Here is a 17,842-nt window from a genome sequence, read left to right as displayed (position 1 = left end):
TAGCTATCCATAATTTTCATAAGAAACTTATAAACTTCATGTTTAAGTCTAGAAATCAACATATTTATGAGAAGAAAAAGAAGAAAGAAAAGAAAATTAAAAAAATATAGGGCCTGAACCCCTATTTTTGTTATAGGAAAAGAAGAAAACGTGGAAGAAGAAATGTGTTGCTTAGACGAAAATTTGAGTTCTTCCCTTACTGGTCGGTTCAGATTTTGAAGTCTTTGAGGGTTCAATACAGCAGTTAGTAATGTTTGTGTTGATTAAACCCTAACAAATAAGAAAATAATAAAAAGAAATTAGTTTGCAAACAAAAAAATGAATATTTTTGTTTTAATAATGTCTATTTTATAATTATAATCTAAAAAGATAACAATATAAAAGTATTTTATAAGACAATGTACGAAACTGCTTGGTGAGCCTCCAAGGGCGCTTTGTCGCCTAGGCACCCGCCTAGGTGTCACCTTGACAGCTAAGGAAATTATATCTCCATTGGGGGAAGAATCACATTAATTAAGTTGACTTTAGCAAATCTGCCAATGTACTTCCTTTCAACATTTATTATTCTAGTGGGTGTGGCTAGGAAATTAGAGAAAATTATGAGGGATTTCTTGTGGGATCTGGGTGATGTTAAGAAGGATCATTTGGTCAAGTGGGAGGTGGTGACTAGAAGTAAGGAACAAGGGGGTTTAGGCATTGGCAATATCATGAAGAGGAGTGTAGCCTTATTGGAGAAGTGGGCTTGGAGATGGCCCCACGAGTAGTAGAATTTGTGGCATAAAGTAATAGCAAGTATTCATGGTAGGCAATCAAATGGCTGGGAGGCTGGTCTCTTCCCCAGGGCTTCTCGTTTATCCCCTTGGAAGGCCATATATGGAGTCACCCCTTCTCTTTGTCTGTTTCTCAGGTATGGCATTTGTTCAAGTAATAAAGTGTTTTTATGGGAAGATGTTTGGTTTGGGGTTAGTCCTCTGATGGATACATTTCCTTACTTATACTCCCTTTCTTTGAACAAGGGAAAGTGATTGCATCTGTAAATTGTAATGGGAACTCTTGGGACTTGGGTTTGAGGAGAGGGCTTAGGGATGGGGGCAATGGATGAACTTCTCTCAACGTTGAGTATTGTTTAATTTTGGACTCTTTTTTGTGAGGAAAGTAGGATCTGATCAGCCTCCCCCTCTGGTTTGTATTCTTGCTCTTCTTGTTTCAATGCCCTCCTCCACTTTTCAACTGTAGTAGTGTCTTTCCTAGCTAAAGAGGTGTGGTGCAGCCCAGTGCCTCCAAAAGTGAGGGCTTTTTGCTAGGTTGTGGCTCTTTCAAAGATCAATACCTGTGATGTACTTCATGAAAGAAGGCCAAATTAGTGCCTTTTCCCTCATATTTGTTCTCTTTGCTTTGCTTGTGGTGAGACTATTGGGCACCTATTAATCTCCTGCACTTTTGTCTCTTTTATTTGGGAATGGTTTTGTTCTCTTGTTGGTTGTAGGTGGATTCCTCTTCCTAATGTGTTAAGCCTTTTTGAAGCAAGTTTCTTTAGGCAACTGAAGGGAAGGGGAAGGATGTTGTGGAGAGCCACAAGAGCTGTGTTTTTATGGGCAGTATGGGAGGAAAGACATAATAGGATCTTTCAAGGAAAAAGAAAATTGAGGGAAGTTTTGATTGATTGCATCACTATTAAGGTAGTGCATTGGGTAAAAACAACTGAGTTGTTTAAGGAGTTCTCAGTGGATGATACAATTAAGATTGGATGAAAGCTGGAAAGTCGGGAATCTGCAATCACAGACAAGCTATGAGAGAAATTTGGTGTCTTACAAAGGAAATTGAAATAGATTTCAAATGGGTTAGAAGAACTGCCAGTGGCCTGGCTGATGTTTTAGCCAAACAAGGATCAAATGGGAGTGAACTTTTCTGGGATTTATTGTAACAGTGGATCTGGTTATGGAATCAGCAATTTAGCTATGGAATATCTGGTATGTAATTTTATGATTAAAGGAATTAATGTTACCGTTTCCTATAAAAATACTGCATATTTTCAGGCCTTGGGGGGGGGGAGAGGAGAAGGAATGCTATCTTGAGAATTGAAGAAGATGAAAGGATAATTGATGATCAAAAAGAGGTAGCAGAAAAAATTCCTGAGTTTTATTTGAATCTTTTTCAATCAGGGCATAGAAGAAGCTATTTTTTAGGGGGATTGAACTTTGACAGAATTGAAGAGGGTATGAGAGAGTGGTTGGAAAGGGAATTCGATGAAGAGGAGGTCTGGGGGGCTGTGAAGAAGATGATAGAGGTAAAACACCGGGGCTGGATGGTTTTAACATTTCCTTTTTCAAAGCTTGCTGGGGAATAGTGAAGGGGGAGGTGATGGGAATGTTCAAGGAGTTATGGGAGGAAAAGAAGATTGAAAAATTGGCAAATGCAAGTTGCAACATTTATCTCTTTGATTCCAAAGGTGGAAGGAGCTGTGAAGGTGAAAGATTTCAGGTCTATTAGTCTTGTATCCAGTCTGTATAAAATAATCACAAAGGTTCTATCTCTAAGATTAAAGATGGTGATGCAGATGGTGGTGGGTCTAACACAAATGGCCTTTATTCAAGGCAGGCAAATTTTGGATGGGGTGGTGATTGCTAGTGAATGTGTGGATGCCAGAATTGGAAGTGGTTTGCCAATTGCCAGGGGTGATATGCAAAATTGATATGGAAAAAGCTTAATCACGTGGAGTGGGGATTTCTAGAAGAAGTGATGGGCTTAATGGGTTTTGGTGAGAAGTGGAGGACTTGGGTGTTTGCAAGTATTTCCTTGGTGTTATTCTCGGTATTAGTTAATGGGGTTTCTACTGAGTTTTTTAGGTCCTCAAGGGGTTGATAATATCTCATTTACAATGTGCAGATGATACATTTATCTTTGTGGATGTTTCATCTGAGCAAGTGTTGAAGTTGAGGGGGGATTCTTAAAGGGTTTGAAGTGCTATCTGGTTTGAAGATCAATTTAAGCAAAAGTGTCATGATTGGGGTGGGAGATGTGCTCTAAGAAATCCTTGAAGAATGTGCAGCGATCTGCCTTCTTTACATGGTAGCCAGTACTAGATAGAATTGAACAGAGATTAGCTGAATGGAAGGGAAAGTATTTGTCTTTTGGGAGGAAGATTACAATTATAATAAGTGTTCTTTCAAACCTTCCTATATGTTATTTGTCATTGCTAGAAGTGCTACCTGTGGTGAGTCAGGAAATTGAGAAGGCTTCAGAGGGAATTTTTATGGAATGTTAAAGTGGCTCAAAAGAAGTTTCATTTGGTAAGATGGGAGTCAGTGTGTAGGGCAAAGAAAGATGGGGCTTGGGAACTAGGAGGGTGAGAACTTTTAATCAAGCACAATTGAGAAAATGGATTTGGAGGTTTGGATGGCAAAGTGAGGCTTTATGGAGGAGGGCTATTGCTTGTAAGTATGGGGTGGTGAATCTTGGGTGGGATCTGAGGGAGGTCAATACATCTTTGGGGTGAGTGTTTGGAAGGGATCATGAAGTTTCAATCTGCAGTTAGTTCTTGTGTCTCTTGGACGGTGGGGGATGGGTTGAGCATCAAATTTTGGGAGGATGAGTTGTTAGGTGTGGGAATAGTATGTGATATATGCCCAAGATTATATAGGCTTAGCAGGGAGGATATCACAGTAGTTCAATGTTTTGAGTAGAGGCAGGGGAAGGTGTGCTGGTGTCGCTATCTCAACAGAGAAGTTGAAGATTGTGTTAGGCTGCTGTCCAGATTACAGGATGTGGTGATTCACCCAGAAAACCCAGATGCAAGATGGTGGAAAAGGAGTAAAAATGGCAGATTTACAGTCAAATCCTTCTACAAAATTTTGTCTTGGAGTCAAGTAGAAAGATCATTTGAGAGGTGTGTGGGGCAATCCAATTCCTCCTAGAGTTGAGGCATTTGCATGGCTGGCTGGTGGCAATGGACAGCATTCTTACTCAAGACCATTTGAAGAAAAGAGGCTTTAACTTGGCAAATAGATGCCTTTGTGAAAGTCATGCTGAATATGTTATGCATTTGATGGCTGACTGCATGCATGTAAGCTGTATATGATTCTTTTGACTCTTCAAAATGGGGGGATGGGAACCTCAGTCACCCAAGGAGGTTTTTGAAAAATGACCAGTGATGATTGGTTGTAAGAAAGCAAAGATTATGTGGAGCTGCGTACCTTTTGCTATCTGCTGTGAGATTTGGAAAGAGCGAAATAGAAGAGTTCTTATGAACAAAGAGAATCAAGGAATAACTTTGTTCTGCAATTGGATGGAAACTGTTGGATTGCTATCTGATTCTTTTGTATCTCTTTTCTCCTTAATGAATTTTATTTTTTATTTATCTTCAAAAAAATATTTCTCCCTCTAATTCTGTGAAACCTTTCTCTTTCTCCTTCTATTTTCTTCTCTTTTGCTTGCAGATTGTGCTGATGGCCTTTGAATGCCCACATTGTAATGAAAGGTAGTCCTGCATATATTTCTTTTATTTTATATCATGCTTTCACAAGGTTTTTGTTGCACTCATATTAGTTAAGCTACTTGGAGTAACCTAGAACATTTTTTATTTGTTCTCTCTTTCTTCTGTTAGGAACAATGAAGTTCAGTTTGCTGGTGAACTCCAACCTCGAGGATGTCACTATCATTTGGATGTTCCATCTGGTGATCAGAAGGTTGTGCTAATATGAATGAAAATATTTATAAAGTAAACACTATTAATTATGTTATGTGCACCTGAAATGTGGCTTATAGATGTAGCATTGGCTTAAGTAAATATTATGCTTGAGAAACTGACAATTATATTCTGGATAAGAAAGGAAAGATGAATGGGCTTCACCATAACTAATTTATGGTATTTTTTGGTGAATAGTGGTAAATAATTTTTTGCTAATTCAGGAATGTGACATGCTTGTTTGTGAATTTTGGTGATGAGTAAACTATATGCATTACTAAAAGGTGGCAGGAATCGGTGGAGCAATCAGGAATGCAGAATGTAAGATATTGGCTCTATAGTCAGGGCCAATTGGCATTACAAATTCAACAAAGGCGGAGTTACTGGCTTTACTGCAGGGGCTCCAGTTGGCAAAGCAATTGGGTTTTCGACAAGTGGAAGTGAAAGGGGACTCAAAAGTAGTTTCTTGGGCAAGATTTAACAGACATATCCCATGGACCCTTAAACATATCTTCAGGGGTGTGGAAAGATCAGCACAAGGGGCTGCAAGACTGCCAAGGCAGCATATTGGGCCTCTTTGTAATTCTGGTTGTATTTCTTGGGGATGACATTAGGGTTATCAGATTTGTACTTAATCCAATATATTTTTAATTAATGAGTCAATCTTTATTGCTGATAAAAAAAGGCTATTACCGGTACCCAATGTTGGTCCTAGCTATCTAGCATCTTGGGAGGGGTAGACTGGGTATGGTCCTTACATTTAGCAATTAGGAATTTACCATATGCATCATAATATACACCCCCCCCCCCCCCCCCAAAAAAAAAAAAAAAAAAAATATATATATATATATATATATATATATAGAAAAGAAGAAATATGAATTTGATTTCCAGGGCAAGTACTGATTGTTGAAACCTGCTTGCTGGCAGATGTAGTTTGCTATTACATTTAATCTTCATTACTATTATTTTTGGTTCCCTAACCAAGGGCCGTTGCTTGTATCCCTGAAGTCCCTAATCTATGCTTTTTTAGACTTGTAAAGTTTGATTCCTCATATCGGCCTCAGGTCCCAGTACTTGTATCTGCCTCAATCCATATAGACTTCATAACCCTTACTTACCTTCACCTTCACCTTGTTTTAGAGAGACTCCCCTTCACCATGCTAAATTAATCAAACTTATTTAACCTGTACTTCTGGTTTCATCCCATGCAGTGGTGATATTTATTATTGCAGATATATGAACCTTTCTGGTGGGTTGCATTTGTTTAGTTCTGTTTTTCTGTTGATATGTAAGGAATATCTCTGGTAGGAATCTAGAGATGATGATTCTGTTCATTGCAGATGCTTAATCGGCAAGTGGTCAAATCTGATTCTGCCAGTATTAAGGTACTTCAATAGGTTCCTTTTTACCATGATATATATTGCTCATATTCATGTATCTTCTGAATCTGTATTGGCACTGATTTTTGAAAGTTTCCATTTTCATGTTGAATTATTTAAACAAAAATTGCTAGCCGGGTTATGACATTGGTGAATATATACTTCCATTTGAAGGTTTACATACTAGAGTTCTGTTCATGTTCTATTAACTTGTCAATGTGGAGGAAGTATTTTGGTATATTTGAGATCAAGTAGCATTCCGTTGTCCTCTTATGACCATTATTTGATGCATGTAAGAAAGTCTATATTCCCAACTATACAGGGTCAACTACGTAAATCCTGCTTGTCATTCTGTTCTGTTTAGTGCCATATCCATTGTTAAAAATGAGCACTTAAATCATTTCTTTCTACTTCAACCCATGTTCTTTTTGGTCTGCCCCTAGCCCTTCTGGCCCCTTCAACTTATATAACAGATCACTTATTCTTAGAGGTACTGTAGGTGGTCTTATATGCACATGACCAAACAATCTTAGTCTATTTTCTCTCATTTTATCACCTGTTGGAGCTACTCCTAGGTTATTTTGTATGACTTCATTTATGATCCTATTTTTATAGTTTTTCCACTCATCTATGATCTATCTCAGCATACACATCTCTGCCACATTCCTTTTTTGAATTTGCAGTTCCTTGACTGTCCAACACTTTGCTCCATAAAGCATTGCTGGCCTTACAACTGTTTCGTACAAGTTTCCTTTTAATCTAAGTGGTATTTGCCCATCTCAAAGACTTCAGATGCATCCTCTGTTTTGCATGTTCTACTCCAATTCTATGGGCAACATCCTCCTCAATCTCTCCCTTGTAGGGATGGAAACAGGGTGGGTTCGGGGAGGGTTTTGTAAATTCTAGACCCCACCTGCCTTCCTAAACCTCCCAATCTGTACCTGCCCCAAAACCAAGACTGGTTGGATTTTGAGAATCCAAACCCTTCCCGCACATGAAAATGCAAAATCCTCCCCGACCCTACCCTTCCTACATTCAAGGGTAGGGTGGGTTGGGTTTAGAACCCACATCTAATTTTCTATTATTGCTTCTTATATGTAAGCAATAAATAAGTAAAATAATGTGATCAAACAACAAAATTTCCAATTATTTGATTAAGACATGTAAAATACATATGAGCTATCAATTATCCATCACATAAAATTCAAAATATTATTAAATTCAACACCTAATACATAAAATTCATATGCTTTCCAACAATATGCAGGTCGAGGAGGGTTGGTTTAGCCTAATACTGTACCCTACCTGTACCCATTACAGGTTGTAGAATCCCAATACCTGCCCCCATCCCAAAGCCTGTCCTTCAACCAAAAAAACCTGCCCTGTTGGGATGGGTAGGGGCGGGTATCCACCAGGAAGGGTAGAAATTGCCATTCCCCCTCACTTGTTATGAATTAGAAACTCTAGGTACCGGAACATTGAGTTATCTCTTGGTCTCCAGTCCTAACTCCTAATTGTACCCTGATTTGCATTCCTATTATTATTATTATTATTATTATTATTATTATTATTATTATTATTATTATTATTAAACTTAACATATATACTTACTGCGTTGTGATTGTGAATCACTAAGTTGTATTAAAAAATGTGACCTAGGATCCAGCTCCATTAGTGCCATGGCTTAATAAGTAGTGGTTGCCATTTAACTATTTGTTTTTTTTTTAGTATCAACCAATGTTCTAAATATTGGAATTATGCTATAAGTAGAAACTGTTTTGATTTGTGAAAAATATCATATATCACTTGATTGTTTCTATTAATATTGAATAGGGCTGTTAACGGACTCCAAAAGTCCGATATCAGATTTGACTGTGAATCTAAGTTATCTCGGATTTGGATGTTAAAACTTGCATCTAATTAATAATCGGATCGGATGCAGATTTAACCCCATTTGATTTGATTAAAATTTGAGTCCAATAAAAAGTTATTATTTTATATATATGTGTAGTAGAAGAAGAGAGAAGAGAAGAGAAAAATAGAGTTCGACTAGAGGGAAAAGAACTCACTCTCTCAGCTGACTCACCTCTTATTTATAGTTTATGCATTTGAGATACAAAGACAATTATGTCCCTCATTAAGTATGGGGCACGCAACTTAAACAAAGACTAAATAGGCAATTCAACTCTAATTACATGACAAGTGCTAATTGAACTTCTAGAGTTGAGTTGTCTATTTCAAATGCTTTGTTCTCTTTTGGAAAATTGGGTTAGAGGAAATGTGGACTACGACTTGATTGTCGCTATGTAACTTCATAGGCCTGTCAATTGAGAATCCCATCTCCTGCAAAAGATTTTTCAGCCACAGTTCACATGTAGTATGTGCCATGGCTATGTATTCAACTTCAACATTGCTTCTCGCTACTATAGTTTGTTTCTTGCTCTTCCAAGTCACCAGATTTTCCCCAAGGAAGGTACAATACCCTGTAGCAGATCTCTTGTCAGAAACCAAGCCAACCCAATTGTCATCTTTATACCTCTCTATCTCAAGAGTTCCTCCATTCTTGTATAACAATCTACAACCTCGATCTCCCTTCAAATATCTGACAATCCTTAGAACTACATCCTAGTGTGGAACCCAAGGATGCTGTATAAACCGACTCACCACACTCACTGCAAATGATATGTCTGGTTGAGTAATAGTCAGGCGGTTCAACTTAACCACCAACCTTCTGTACCTCCCATGATCTTCTAACTCTTCACCCGCATCAGTACTTAATTTGACATTGGAGAAAAAGTTTCTGTGTAGTCAACTCCATACAACTTAGAGTAACCTTTTGCCACTAACTGAGCCTTCAACCTTTCCACATTGCCATTTGGTAGATATTTCATAGTATACACCCACTTACATCCAACTTCTTACCAGAAGGAAGAGTGGTAAGCTCCTACGTGTGATTGTGTGCTAGTGCAGACATTTCCTCTTCTATTGCTTGATGCCACCCTGGGAGGTAATAGCTTCTTGGACATTTTTAGGGATGGAAATAGAAGATAAAAGAGATAAATTGTCGATGGGAAGCAGAAAGGTGAGCAAAAAAAGTATAATTGGAAATAGGATGAGAAGTACAATTATGTTTACCTTTCTGCAATGTAATGGGAAGACACAATCGTTGGATTTGTCGACGGGGAATAGACTAGGGGTGGAGCCGGTGCCCGTATGTGAGTATACACTTGTGTGATTGGTTAGCTTTCAGTAGCAACCTACACTGGAGAAGATGAAGGCTTGGACAAAACGGGAATTGTAGGAATGGGGTCCTCAATTGGAACATAAAGAGGGAACATTGAAGGAGAGGGAGGAACATCAAAACTAGTAAAGAAGGAAACATATTCAAAGAAAGTGACATTTAGACACACAAAGGAACGATGGGAGCTGGGGTTGTAACACTTGTACCCTTTTTGGGTTCTGGAATAACCAAGAAAGATATTTTGTAGCACATGCATCTAAATTGTTCAGTCCAGGCCTAAATTATGAACAAAACATACACAACCGACAACTCTAGTAGTAAGGGATACACAACCGAAAACTCTAGTAGTAAGGGGAAAAGGAGATAAAGTAGGAAACAAGAGTGAGAAAGGTGACTAACTTCCAAGGATAAACATGGGCATTTGATTAAATGAGGAAACATGATGTCAGTACAACATCACTCCAAAAGCGTTTGGGAACATTCATATTGTGCAAGTGGACCGAGTAGTTTCAAGTAAATGTTGGTTCTTCCATTCAGTCATGCCATTCTGTTGCGGTGTGTAAGTACAAGAAGTTTGATGAATTACACCATGTTGCTCTTAATATTGCTGAAATGGTGTTGAATAATATTCTTTCCCATTATCAGAATTGAGAATTTTAATATGAACACCAAATTGAGTATGAATCTCAGCATGGAATTTTTGGAAAATAGATAACAATTCACTTCTTTCTTTCATAAGATAAAGCCATGCCATCCTTGAATAGTCATCAACAAAAACTACAAAATAATTGTAATCATTGTACGACAATTTTATTTGGACCCTAAACATTTGAATGAACTAAAGAAAAAGGACTTAGAACCCGATTATCAACCCTAGGACTAAAGGATACTCCATGATATTTTTTCAAATTGACATGACTCACAATCCCAAGAAGAAAGATGACTCAATGACAAAACAAGTAACTTAAGAGCTTTGAGAGACGGATGGCCAAGCCTAGAGTGCAATTGGAGATGAGTGAGAGAAGACTGAAGTGCTACTTTTGGACCACCAACATCAAGATAATACAATCCACCAGCTTCATGATCCATCAATCTTCATCCCTGTCTTGAGAACCTAAAACACACAAAAGAGGGGTAAAGGTGATGGAACAATTAAGAGATTTAGTCAATCTACTCACACACATTGGTTAAATGAGAATTTGGGTAGATATAAAAATAGGATAAAGATAAAGATGTAATGCCAACATTACCAACACCACAAATAGGACAGGTAGAACCATTAGCTAGGTATGTTGGGATGTGGAAGATTGGGAAAGAGAATAAAACACACCTGGAGTCCCAGTCATATAATTGGAGGCTCCAAAATCAATAATCCAATGTGAAGGTTTGGATGCCAAACAAGCCATACTTGAGTGAGCAAGGGTAGCTAGCTATGTTCTATTGAGAGGAAGCTTGAAGAAAATTTTCATACTCATCACGTGAGACACTCACTATTTCCTTCCCAGAAGCACATGTAGATGTGGAAGGTGTTTGATTAGTTTGTTAGCTCTCACTAATTGCACCATCACTACTAGTTCAGTGTTTTAAAAGCGCAAGGCGCAAGGCGTGGCATACGCCTTTTTAAGCAAGGCAGAAAATTACAAAAAAAAAAGCTAAATGATAAAAAAAGTCAGAAAATTCAAAAAAAAAAGCTAAAAATTTTAAAAAATGCAAAAAATTCAAAAAATATTGAACATAATGTTAATAAAAAATATAAACTTAAATTTAAAATAAATGTTTTAAAAAACCTATTATCTAAAATTAAAATACATAAACATAACATGTAAAGCGTATTCAAATGAAAATTTAAAAATAAAAGCAAACATATAAAGCATTTTCAAGCATGTAAAACCTACAATCTCTTATTTTCCTTAATTGCATTTCTTCAAGTAGCTAATGTGATGTAAAACATATTGCATTCTTGATTCTATGAGTTGCCTTTGTACCACGCTCCTCGAGGCAAGCCTGAACAAGTTTATGTTGGGGTCTGAAATTTTTATTTCTCACGTAAAAAAATAATGATTTTATAATTTTCAGCGAAGTGAGCGAACCGGAGTGGAGTAGAACTCCCTATTTGCTAATGTTGTTCATTCATTCATTGCAATAAAATATCTTCTTAAAAGGCAATGAAAGATATAAAATCATTACTTTTTATGTGAGAAATAAGAATTTCAGACCCTTACATAGACTTATTCGGGCTTGCCTCGAGCGGCGTGGTCGGGGTCAGGGGGCCGCCCCCTAGCCCGCTGTTAGACTCGCAAAAAGCGCATGCCTGGGCTAAGGCGCAAGGTGCTTCAAGCACACGCTTGGTACGCCTTTAGAAAAGGGTGCGCCTAGGACCTAGGGAGGCACATACCCCAAAATGTGCCTCGCCTGTGTGCCTAGCGCACCTTTTAAATCACTACAATAGTCACAACATGATTAGCCCAAGTATTGGTGGGCCATGCAAATCATAACAAAAGTTGATAGTGTGCCCCTCTAACCCACAATATGTGCACTTCCTAGGACAATTACTCTGTCCTCTACCATGACTTCCCTTGAATCTCGACCTCCACCTCGTCCACCGATACGGTTAATCATAGGACCACCTCGGTTCCTTGGGATTCCACGTCCACCTCCACCATTTCTATTCCCATGACCTCTCCCTCTTGCCACCACAAAAACAGATTGTTAGAGGCTAGAATTCTTCGATGTTCCAATAGAAATTCTTCGGAGTCGGGCAAACACCTCCTCAAGAGAAGGAAGAGTAGATCCCGCCTAGTATTGTTGCCCTAATAGGTTCACATCCAGATTTCAGTCCACTAAAAACCTTGTCACATCAAGCTGTTACTGTTGTTGAATTTTAACATCTGAGGTCAAGGGGTGATACACATTAATCTCATTCTGGAGGTTTTTTTATACTAGCATAATACTCCTCTAGGCTCTGATTTCCTTGTTGTATATTGAAGTACTCCTGATAAAGTTGATATATTTTGGTGGTATTATCTTGGCCAGAATAGAGTTTCTTAGCATGATCTCAAATCTCCTTGGCTGTATCTAAGAACATAAAATTCACACTAATTTTGGACTCCATGCTATTCCTCAACCAAGTGATAATCTGTGCATCCTCTTGTTCCCACTCACTATACCCTTGAGATTCAGAATATGATGGGTTTTGGGGAAAAGTGGAGGGGTGGATGTTTGGGTGTATATCAATTGTTTCTTTTTCAGTGCTGCTCAATGGAGTGTCCTGGAATTTTTCCAAGCCTCTTGGGGGCTGAGACATGGGGATCCGATCTCCTCTCTTTTGTTTGTGTTGGTTATGGAAGTGCTGAACTTGCAAATACTGAAAGGGGTTCAACAGGGTTGGTTTGAAGGTGGGGAGGGAAGGCCCATGCATTTCCCATTTACAATACGTAGATGATACACTGATATTTCTTGATACTGATGTGGAGCAGTGTTAAACTTAAATGCTATATTAGCCAAGTTTGAGCTGTTGTCAGGGCTGAAAGTGAATATGGAAAAGAGCCATATAATTGGAGTTGGAAATTTAGGTCAATCGGATTTGGATAGGTTTGCAGTAGCCTTGGACTGTCAGATTGGGACTCTACCTTTTACCTACTTGGGTCTTCTGGCAGAATCACAGTTATTAAAGGTGTGCTATCAAATCTACCAAACTATTACTTTTCACTGTTAAAGATACCAAATGAGGTGGCTATCAAAATAGAAAAGTTACAGAGGGATTTTTTTTTGGGAAGGAGCAAGAGGGACAGAGAAGTTTCACCTAGTAAAATGGGAAAAGGTCTGTAGGCCGAAAGAGTTGGATGCTGGGGATAAGATGATTAAAAATCTTTAACAAAGCCTTGCTAGGGAAGCGGTTGTGGTGGTTTGGGTTAGAAAGGGAAAGAGATTTTCTTTGGAGGAGGGTGATAGTAGGGAAATATGTAGTGGCAAGGCTGGGTTGGGAGCCAAGAGAGGTGTTAAGTTCTTAGGGAGTGTGTGTATGGAAAGGCATTATGAAATTCAACCAGGAATTCAAGAGTTTAGTGAGCTTTAGGGTGGGAGCGGGACTAGGGTGAGGTTTTGGGAGGATGATTGGAGTGGGGTTGGGAAGCTGTGTGGTATCTGTCCAAGACTCTACAGATTAGCAGAGCACCAAGTGGTGATTGCCCAATGTTATGAGATGAGAGGCGATCAGTTGGCGTGGTTTCCCAACCTCAGAAGACCTTTGTTGGATCAAGAAGTGGAGGAGTGCATGCTGTTGTTGGATAAGTTAGAACAGTCCAAGTTATCTCTGTCTTCTAGTGATGGATTGTGGTGGAAGGAATGCGAGGATGGGAGGTTTTTGGTAAAACCCTTGTATTTATCTCTGATCAAGGAGGAATTAACTGCGGATAAAGTAGATGGAGTATGGGTAACCCTGTCCCACCAAGAGTGGAAACCTTTGCTTGGCTGGTAGCACTAGACAATATACTAACAACAGAGCATCTGAAGAGAAGGGGTTTCTCTATGGCCAGTTACTGTTGCCTGTGCAGAGAAGAAGAGGAATCAGTATGGCACTTGTTCTTCTCTTGTGAAGTGGCAAATTTCATATGGAATTCTATTCCTTCCTTTTCAGCATGCCGGTGTTCCAGCCTTCCTCACCTGCAGAGATATTCGCAGCTTGGCCAAGGTTTAAAGTATGCAAGAAAGCAAAAATTTTGTAGAGCTGCATCCCTTTTTGCAGTGTGCGGGGCCTTATGGATGGAAAGAAACAAACAACTGTTCGAAGACAAGTCCAAAAGCATTGAAGCTTTGGTGCCCTCAGTAGGAAAGCTTGCTTCAAGCAGGGTCTCGTTTCTACTAGAATTTGAGCAATTTGATAGTGTAGACCTAGAAGAAAATTTCTGGGGTGCTCTTGAGATCCCAGCTTGTAATGTAAACATGTTTTCATAGCTTCAGTTGTTCGGTTGTTAACTTGACACCTACTAAAGTTGTATCTTTTTCTTTTAATTTAACAAAATTTTCTTCTTTACTCTTCAGAAGAAAAAAAGAGATTCAGATGAGGGTTTCTCCTCCTTCACATGTTTTACCTTCTTGACTCTTCAAAACACTTCCACTGACTTAGCCAATGGCACATAATTCTCACCATTTAATTTGATGGATGTCCTGTACATTTAGGTAACCGGGGGAAATTGTAACACCAGATTTATTATCATTACTCTCTCCAATTGTTGCCATTGTTAAAAAAAGAAAACTTGAATCACCAAGACCACCCTTCACTGTTCAGCACTCACCACACCGCACACCACACCACAAATAATTAACTGTTGCTGAAACACACACAGCTGTAGGACAGTAGGGTTCGTCACCAAAACCCAATTGCTGTCACAGACAATTATGTCCCTCATTAAGTATGGGACACACAACTTAAACGAAGACAAAATAGGCAATTCAACACTAATTACATGACAAAAGACCAAGCTACCCTTATGTTGTCGATTCTAACAATATATATATATATAATTTCCAAGACCACCCTTCACTGTTCAGCACTCACCACACCGCACACCACACCACAAATAATTAACTGTTGCTGAAACACACACAGCTGTAGGACAGTAGGGTTCGTCACCAAAACCCAATTGCTGTCACAGACAATTATGTCCCTCATTAAGTATGGGACACACAACTAATTACATGACAAAAGACCAAGCTACCCTTATGTTGTCGATTCTAACAATATATATATATATATAAAGTTTATAAATGATAAATTTAATATTTTATATTTATATACATTTTTTGTGCATGTATAAATTAAAAATAATTATTTTTTATATTTTTTTTGTGGATGCAGATTAAATACAAATCCGATCTGAAATCCGAAATGTCGGACTCAAATCAGATTCAGATCCAAGGGTTTAATAATTGGATTGGATGCAGATTTAACTGGATCTGATCCATTTACATCCCTAAGATTTTATAGATAGACTAAATGTTTAATTATATGGAAAGATAATATTACCCCTTTCTCAATCCACATCTACTTTATATGTTATTATACGAAGTTTACTACTTGAGTCTACAAGTGTAGGATGATATAATTGAGTTTGACTTAAAAGAGTCAGTTAACCCATATAAAATTGTTTGTTAACTTATATGATGGGAAATATTCTGAAAAGAAGTATCTAAATAGTTTATTAAAATAACTCAAGTAAATCTTGTAAAACAAAAGCCCTTAGCCCTTAGAATAAATAGGGAAAAATGCAACTTTGTTAAATTCTAGGAAAGTCCATGGTGTGGAGATTCTTTACTTATGGACGGATTTCTATAGCTGTATTCAATTTTATAAAATAAAAAATTCTTCCAATTTCATCATTTAGTTTTGCCATTAACCTGGGATTTTGGTTTTAGGGGAGGCCTTGGAGATCAAAAGATGCTAGAGGTTGTTGATATTCTTATTTACTTGAAGGTGCTTGCTAAGATTTTTGTGTGTTGGATAGGAGGAATTTGGATTATCAATAACCTTGATCAGTCCTTCTACGCTTCTTTCTTCAAAGCTCTTATGCCATCTTCTCAAAATCCTTTGAATTTTCTGGTCAAATCTATTTGGGTTGGGTCCTACTCCCCCAAGTTGGAGGTGTTTCATCTAACAATAAATACTTTTTTTTTTTATCAGTAACTCATTAGAAGAATTTATTAATTTTAAAAGAATGCAGAGAAGCAAGAGGAAAAGGACGGAAATCATCTTCGACTCCAAAGGTACACACATGCAATAGTCCTGAATTTTCATTCAATTTTCCCATTTGTTTGTGATCCCTTGCGTGATCACAGGAAAAGGACGAAATCATCTTCGCCTCAAAGACATTGTGGAAAATACAACAGACACCAAGTGTCTAGACCCCCCAATATGAGCTCTTAAATATATTCCTCGTTCTACCAACCCCCAACTTCAGCTTCAGCCATTAAGGTGTTCACAACCTCCTTAATAACTTGTTCAGTAAAGGACAAAGCAATTCGCTTGGGCTCTCTCACTTAATATTTGCTTTTAGCTAAAGGCTAGTTGTGAGAGAGCCTTTCAATTAGTACTCTCCTGTTCATTTGTAAACCGTATATGGAATCATATTATTTACTTATTTGGTTCTTGGTGCAACCCATTACAAGATAAAAATGTATTATTTCACCTATCTTTCTTTTTCCCAAGAAAGAAAAGTAGAAAAATCATATAGAGATGTATGAAAGAAGCCATCTTATGAACAATCGGGAATGATGGAACTCTAGATTTTGTTTTGAATAAATTCCAACCAGAAGGAGCCATCAATTGGGGTGGTAATAGTAAGGACTCATTGGGTCAAAACCATATAGGGACTCTCTTGATCAGTGTTTAGGAAATCGGACTGGACTGGTTGAATTGTGACCCAAGACCTTTTCTGGTTCGGTCAAACCCCAATAACCGTAATTGCTAAAAATCTATTGAAAACCAGCAGACTGGCCAGTTTAATCGTAAAACCAATGAACCAGTCCTGGTTTATGAAACCGCCTAGGTCCTTGAATAATTGAAATTTTAAAATGTGATTAACAAGACTTGAACCCATGACCTCTTATTTTCATATATTGCTTAATTACCACTAATCCACCTTATTACTTCTTCCTCTGAATGTCCCTTTGTCTTCCGGTCATTTGCACTATGAGCTTCACTTCTGCTATCAAACCTTTGCTTTCCGTCTCCTGACTCCTCCCTTTTCCCGCTGTTCCCTTGAGCCAAGCTTGAAGATGTGCCGTCTTCTCCTTCTGTGATTAACCTTAAATCATACATTTCCCCTGCAAATAACAACTTCAATTTGACTGGAATATCAACGATCTCCTCCACTTCTGCCAGTATTCTGGTCATGTCCAATCTATTCCAGCTTAAGTTTTTATCGTCATATTTAAAAAAACTCCCGCCATATCTCTCTATCTCTTCAAACGTGATGATACTCCAACTCCATGCATGTAATGGAATTCCAACCACCGTAATCCAAACCACCCTTATCTTCCTTCTTCAATCAAAGTGCCTTCTACAGGAAACCACCACCCCAATCTGAGGTCAAGGTCCTTCTCCATCTCCCGTTCAGCTTCCAACACCACCTCGACCCAACCTCTACTGTGGAACATAAAGACATATAGTCCTGCGTTCAGCTTCCTGACCCCCAAAACCTTCTCATGCCCCTATTAAAGGATCATCCAGGCTTCTACATTGTCTACATCCAAATTCAATCCAACGAATCTATCTAGGAGGTTAACATTCAACACACTCATCCTTCCAACCATTCTCCCAACCTTCCCAATGTCAACTGTCAGCACTGCACCTCTCCCTCTCTTTCGTCCCTCCGTATCATAAATCATATTGCATTTGTAAGATCTTTGCATTGTTAGATGGGCAATTCATCATCATCCAAGCCTTATCCCCAATTATATGGGGTAGGCTACATATTGTTGGATAGGTAACTAAATAAATGAAATCAAAATCATATCAGTCTGACAAATTTTGACCCT

The 17,842-nt window shown here is 38.3% G+C and overlaps 1 protein-coding gene across 3 annotated transcripts in view; it reads left to right on the top strand.

The window, feature by feature from the left end:
• LOC148845987 (uncharacterized) overlaps positions 1 to 17,842 on the top strand; it is a 39,474-nt gene that overhangs the window by 2,695 nt on the left and 18,937 nt on the right. For 2 of the 3 annotated variants that reach the window (XM_088953433.1, XM_088953434.1), the window contains exons 3-5: positions 4,437 to 4,477; positions 4,604 to 4,685; positions 6,028 to 6,072. In XM_088953433.1, the coding sequence (XP_088809559.1) occupies positions 4,437 to 4,477; positions 4,604 to 4,685; positions 6,028 to 6,072 (168 nt within the window). Of the gene's footprint in view, positions 1 to 4,436; positions 4,478 to 4,603; positions 4,686 to 6,027; positions 6,073 to 15,991; positions 16,070 to 17,842 lie in introns of those variants that run through there. The other variant, XM_088953435.1, reaches the window with a different exon arrangement.

Source organism: Nelumbo lutea, chromosome 7 (assembly GCF_056320005.1).
Source record: "Nelumbo lutea isolate HS-2025 chromosome 7, American lotus-T2T, whole genome shotgun sequence".
NCBI lineage: Eukaryota > Viridiplantae > Streptophyta > Magnoliopsida > Proteales > Nelumbonaceae > Nelumbo > Nelumbo lutea.
The sequence above is the reverse complement of the archived record's forward strand: the minus strand, read 5'-3'. Positions and strand labels throughout refer to the sequence as shown.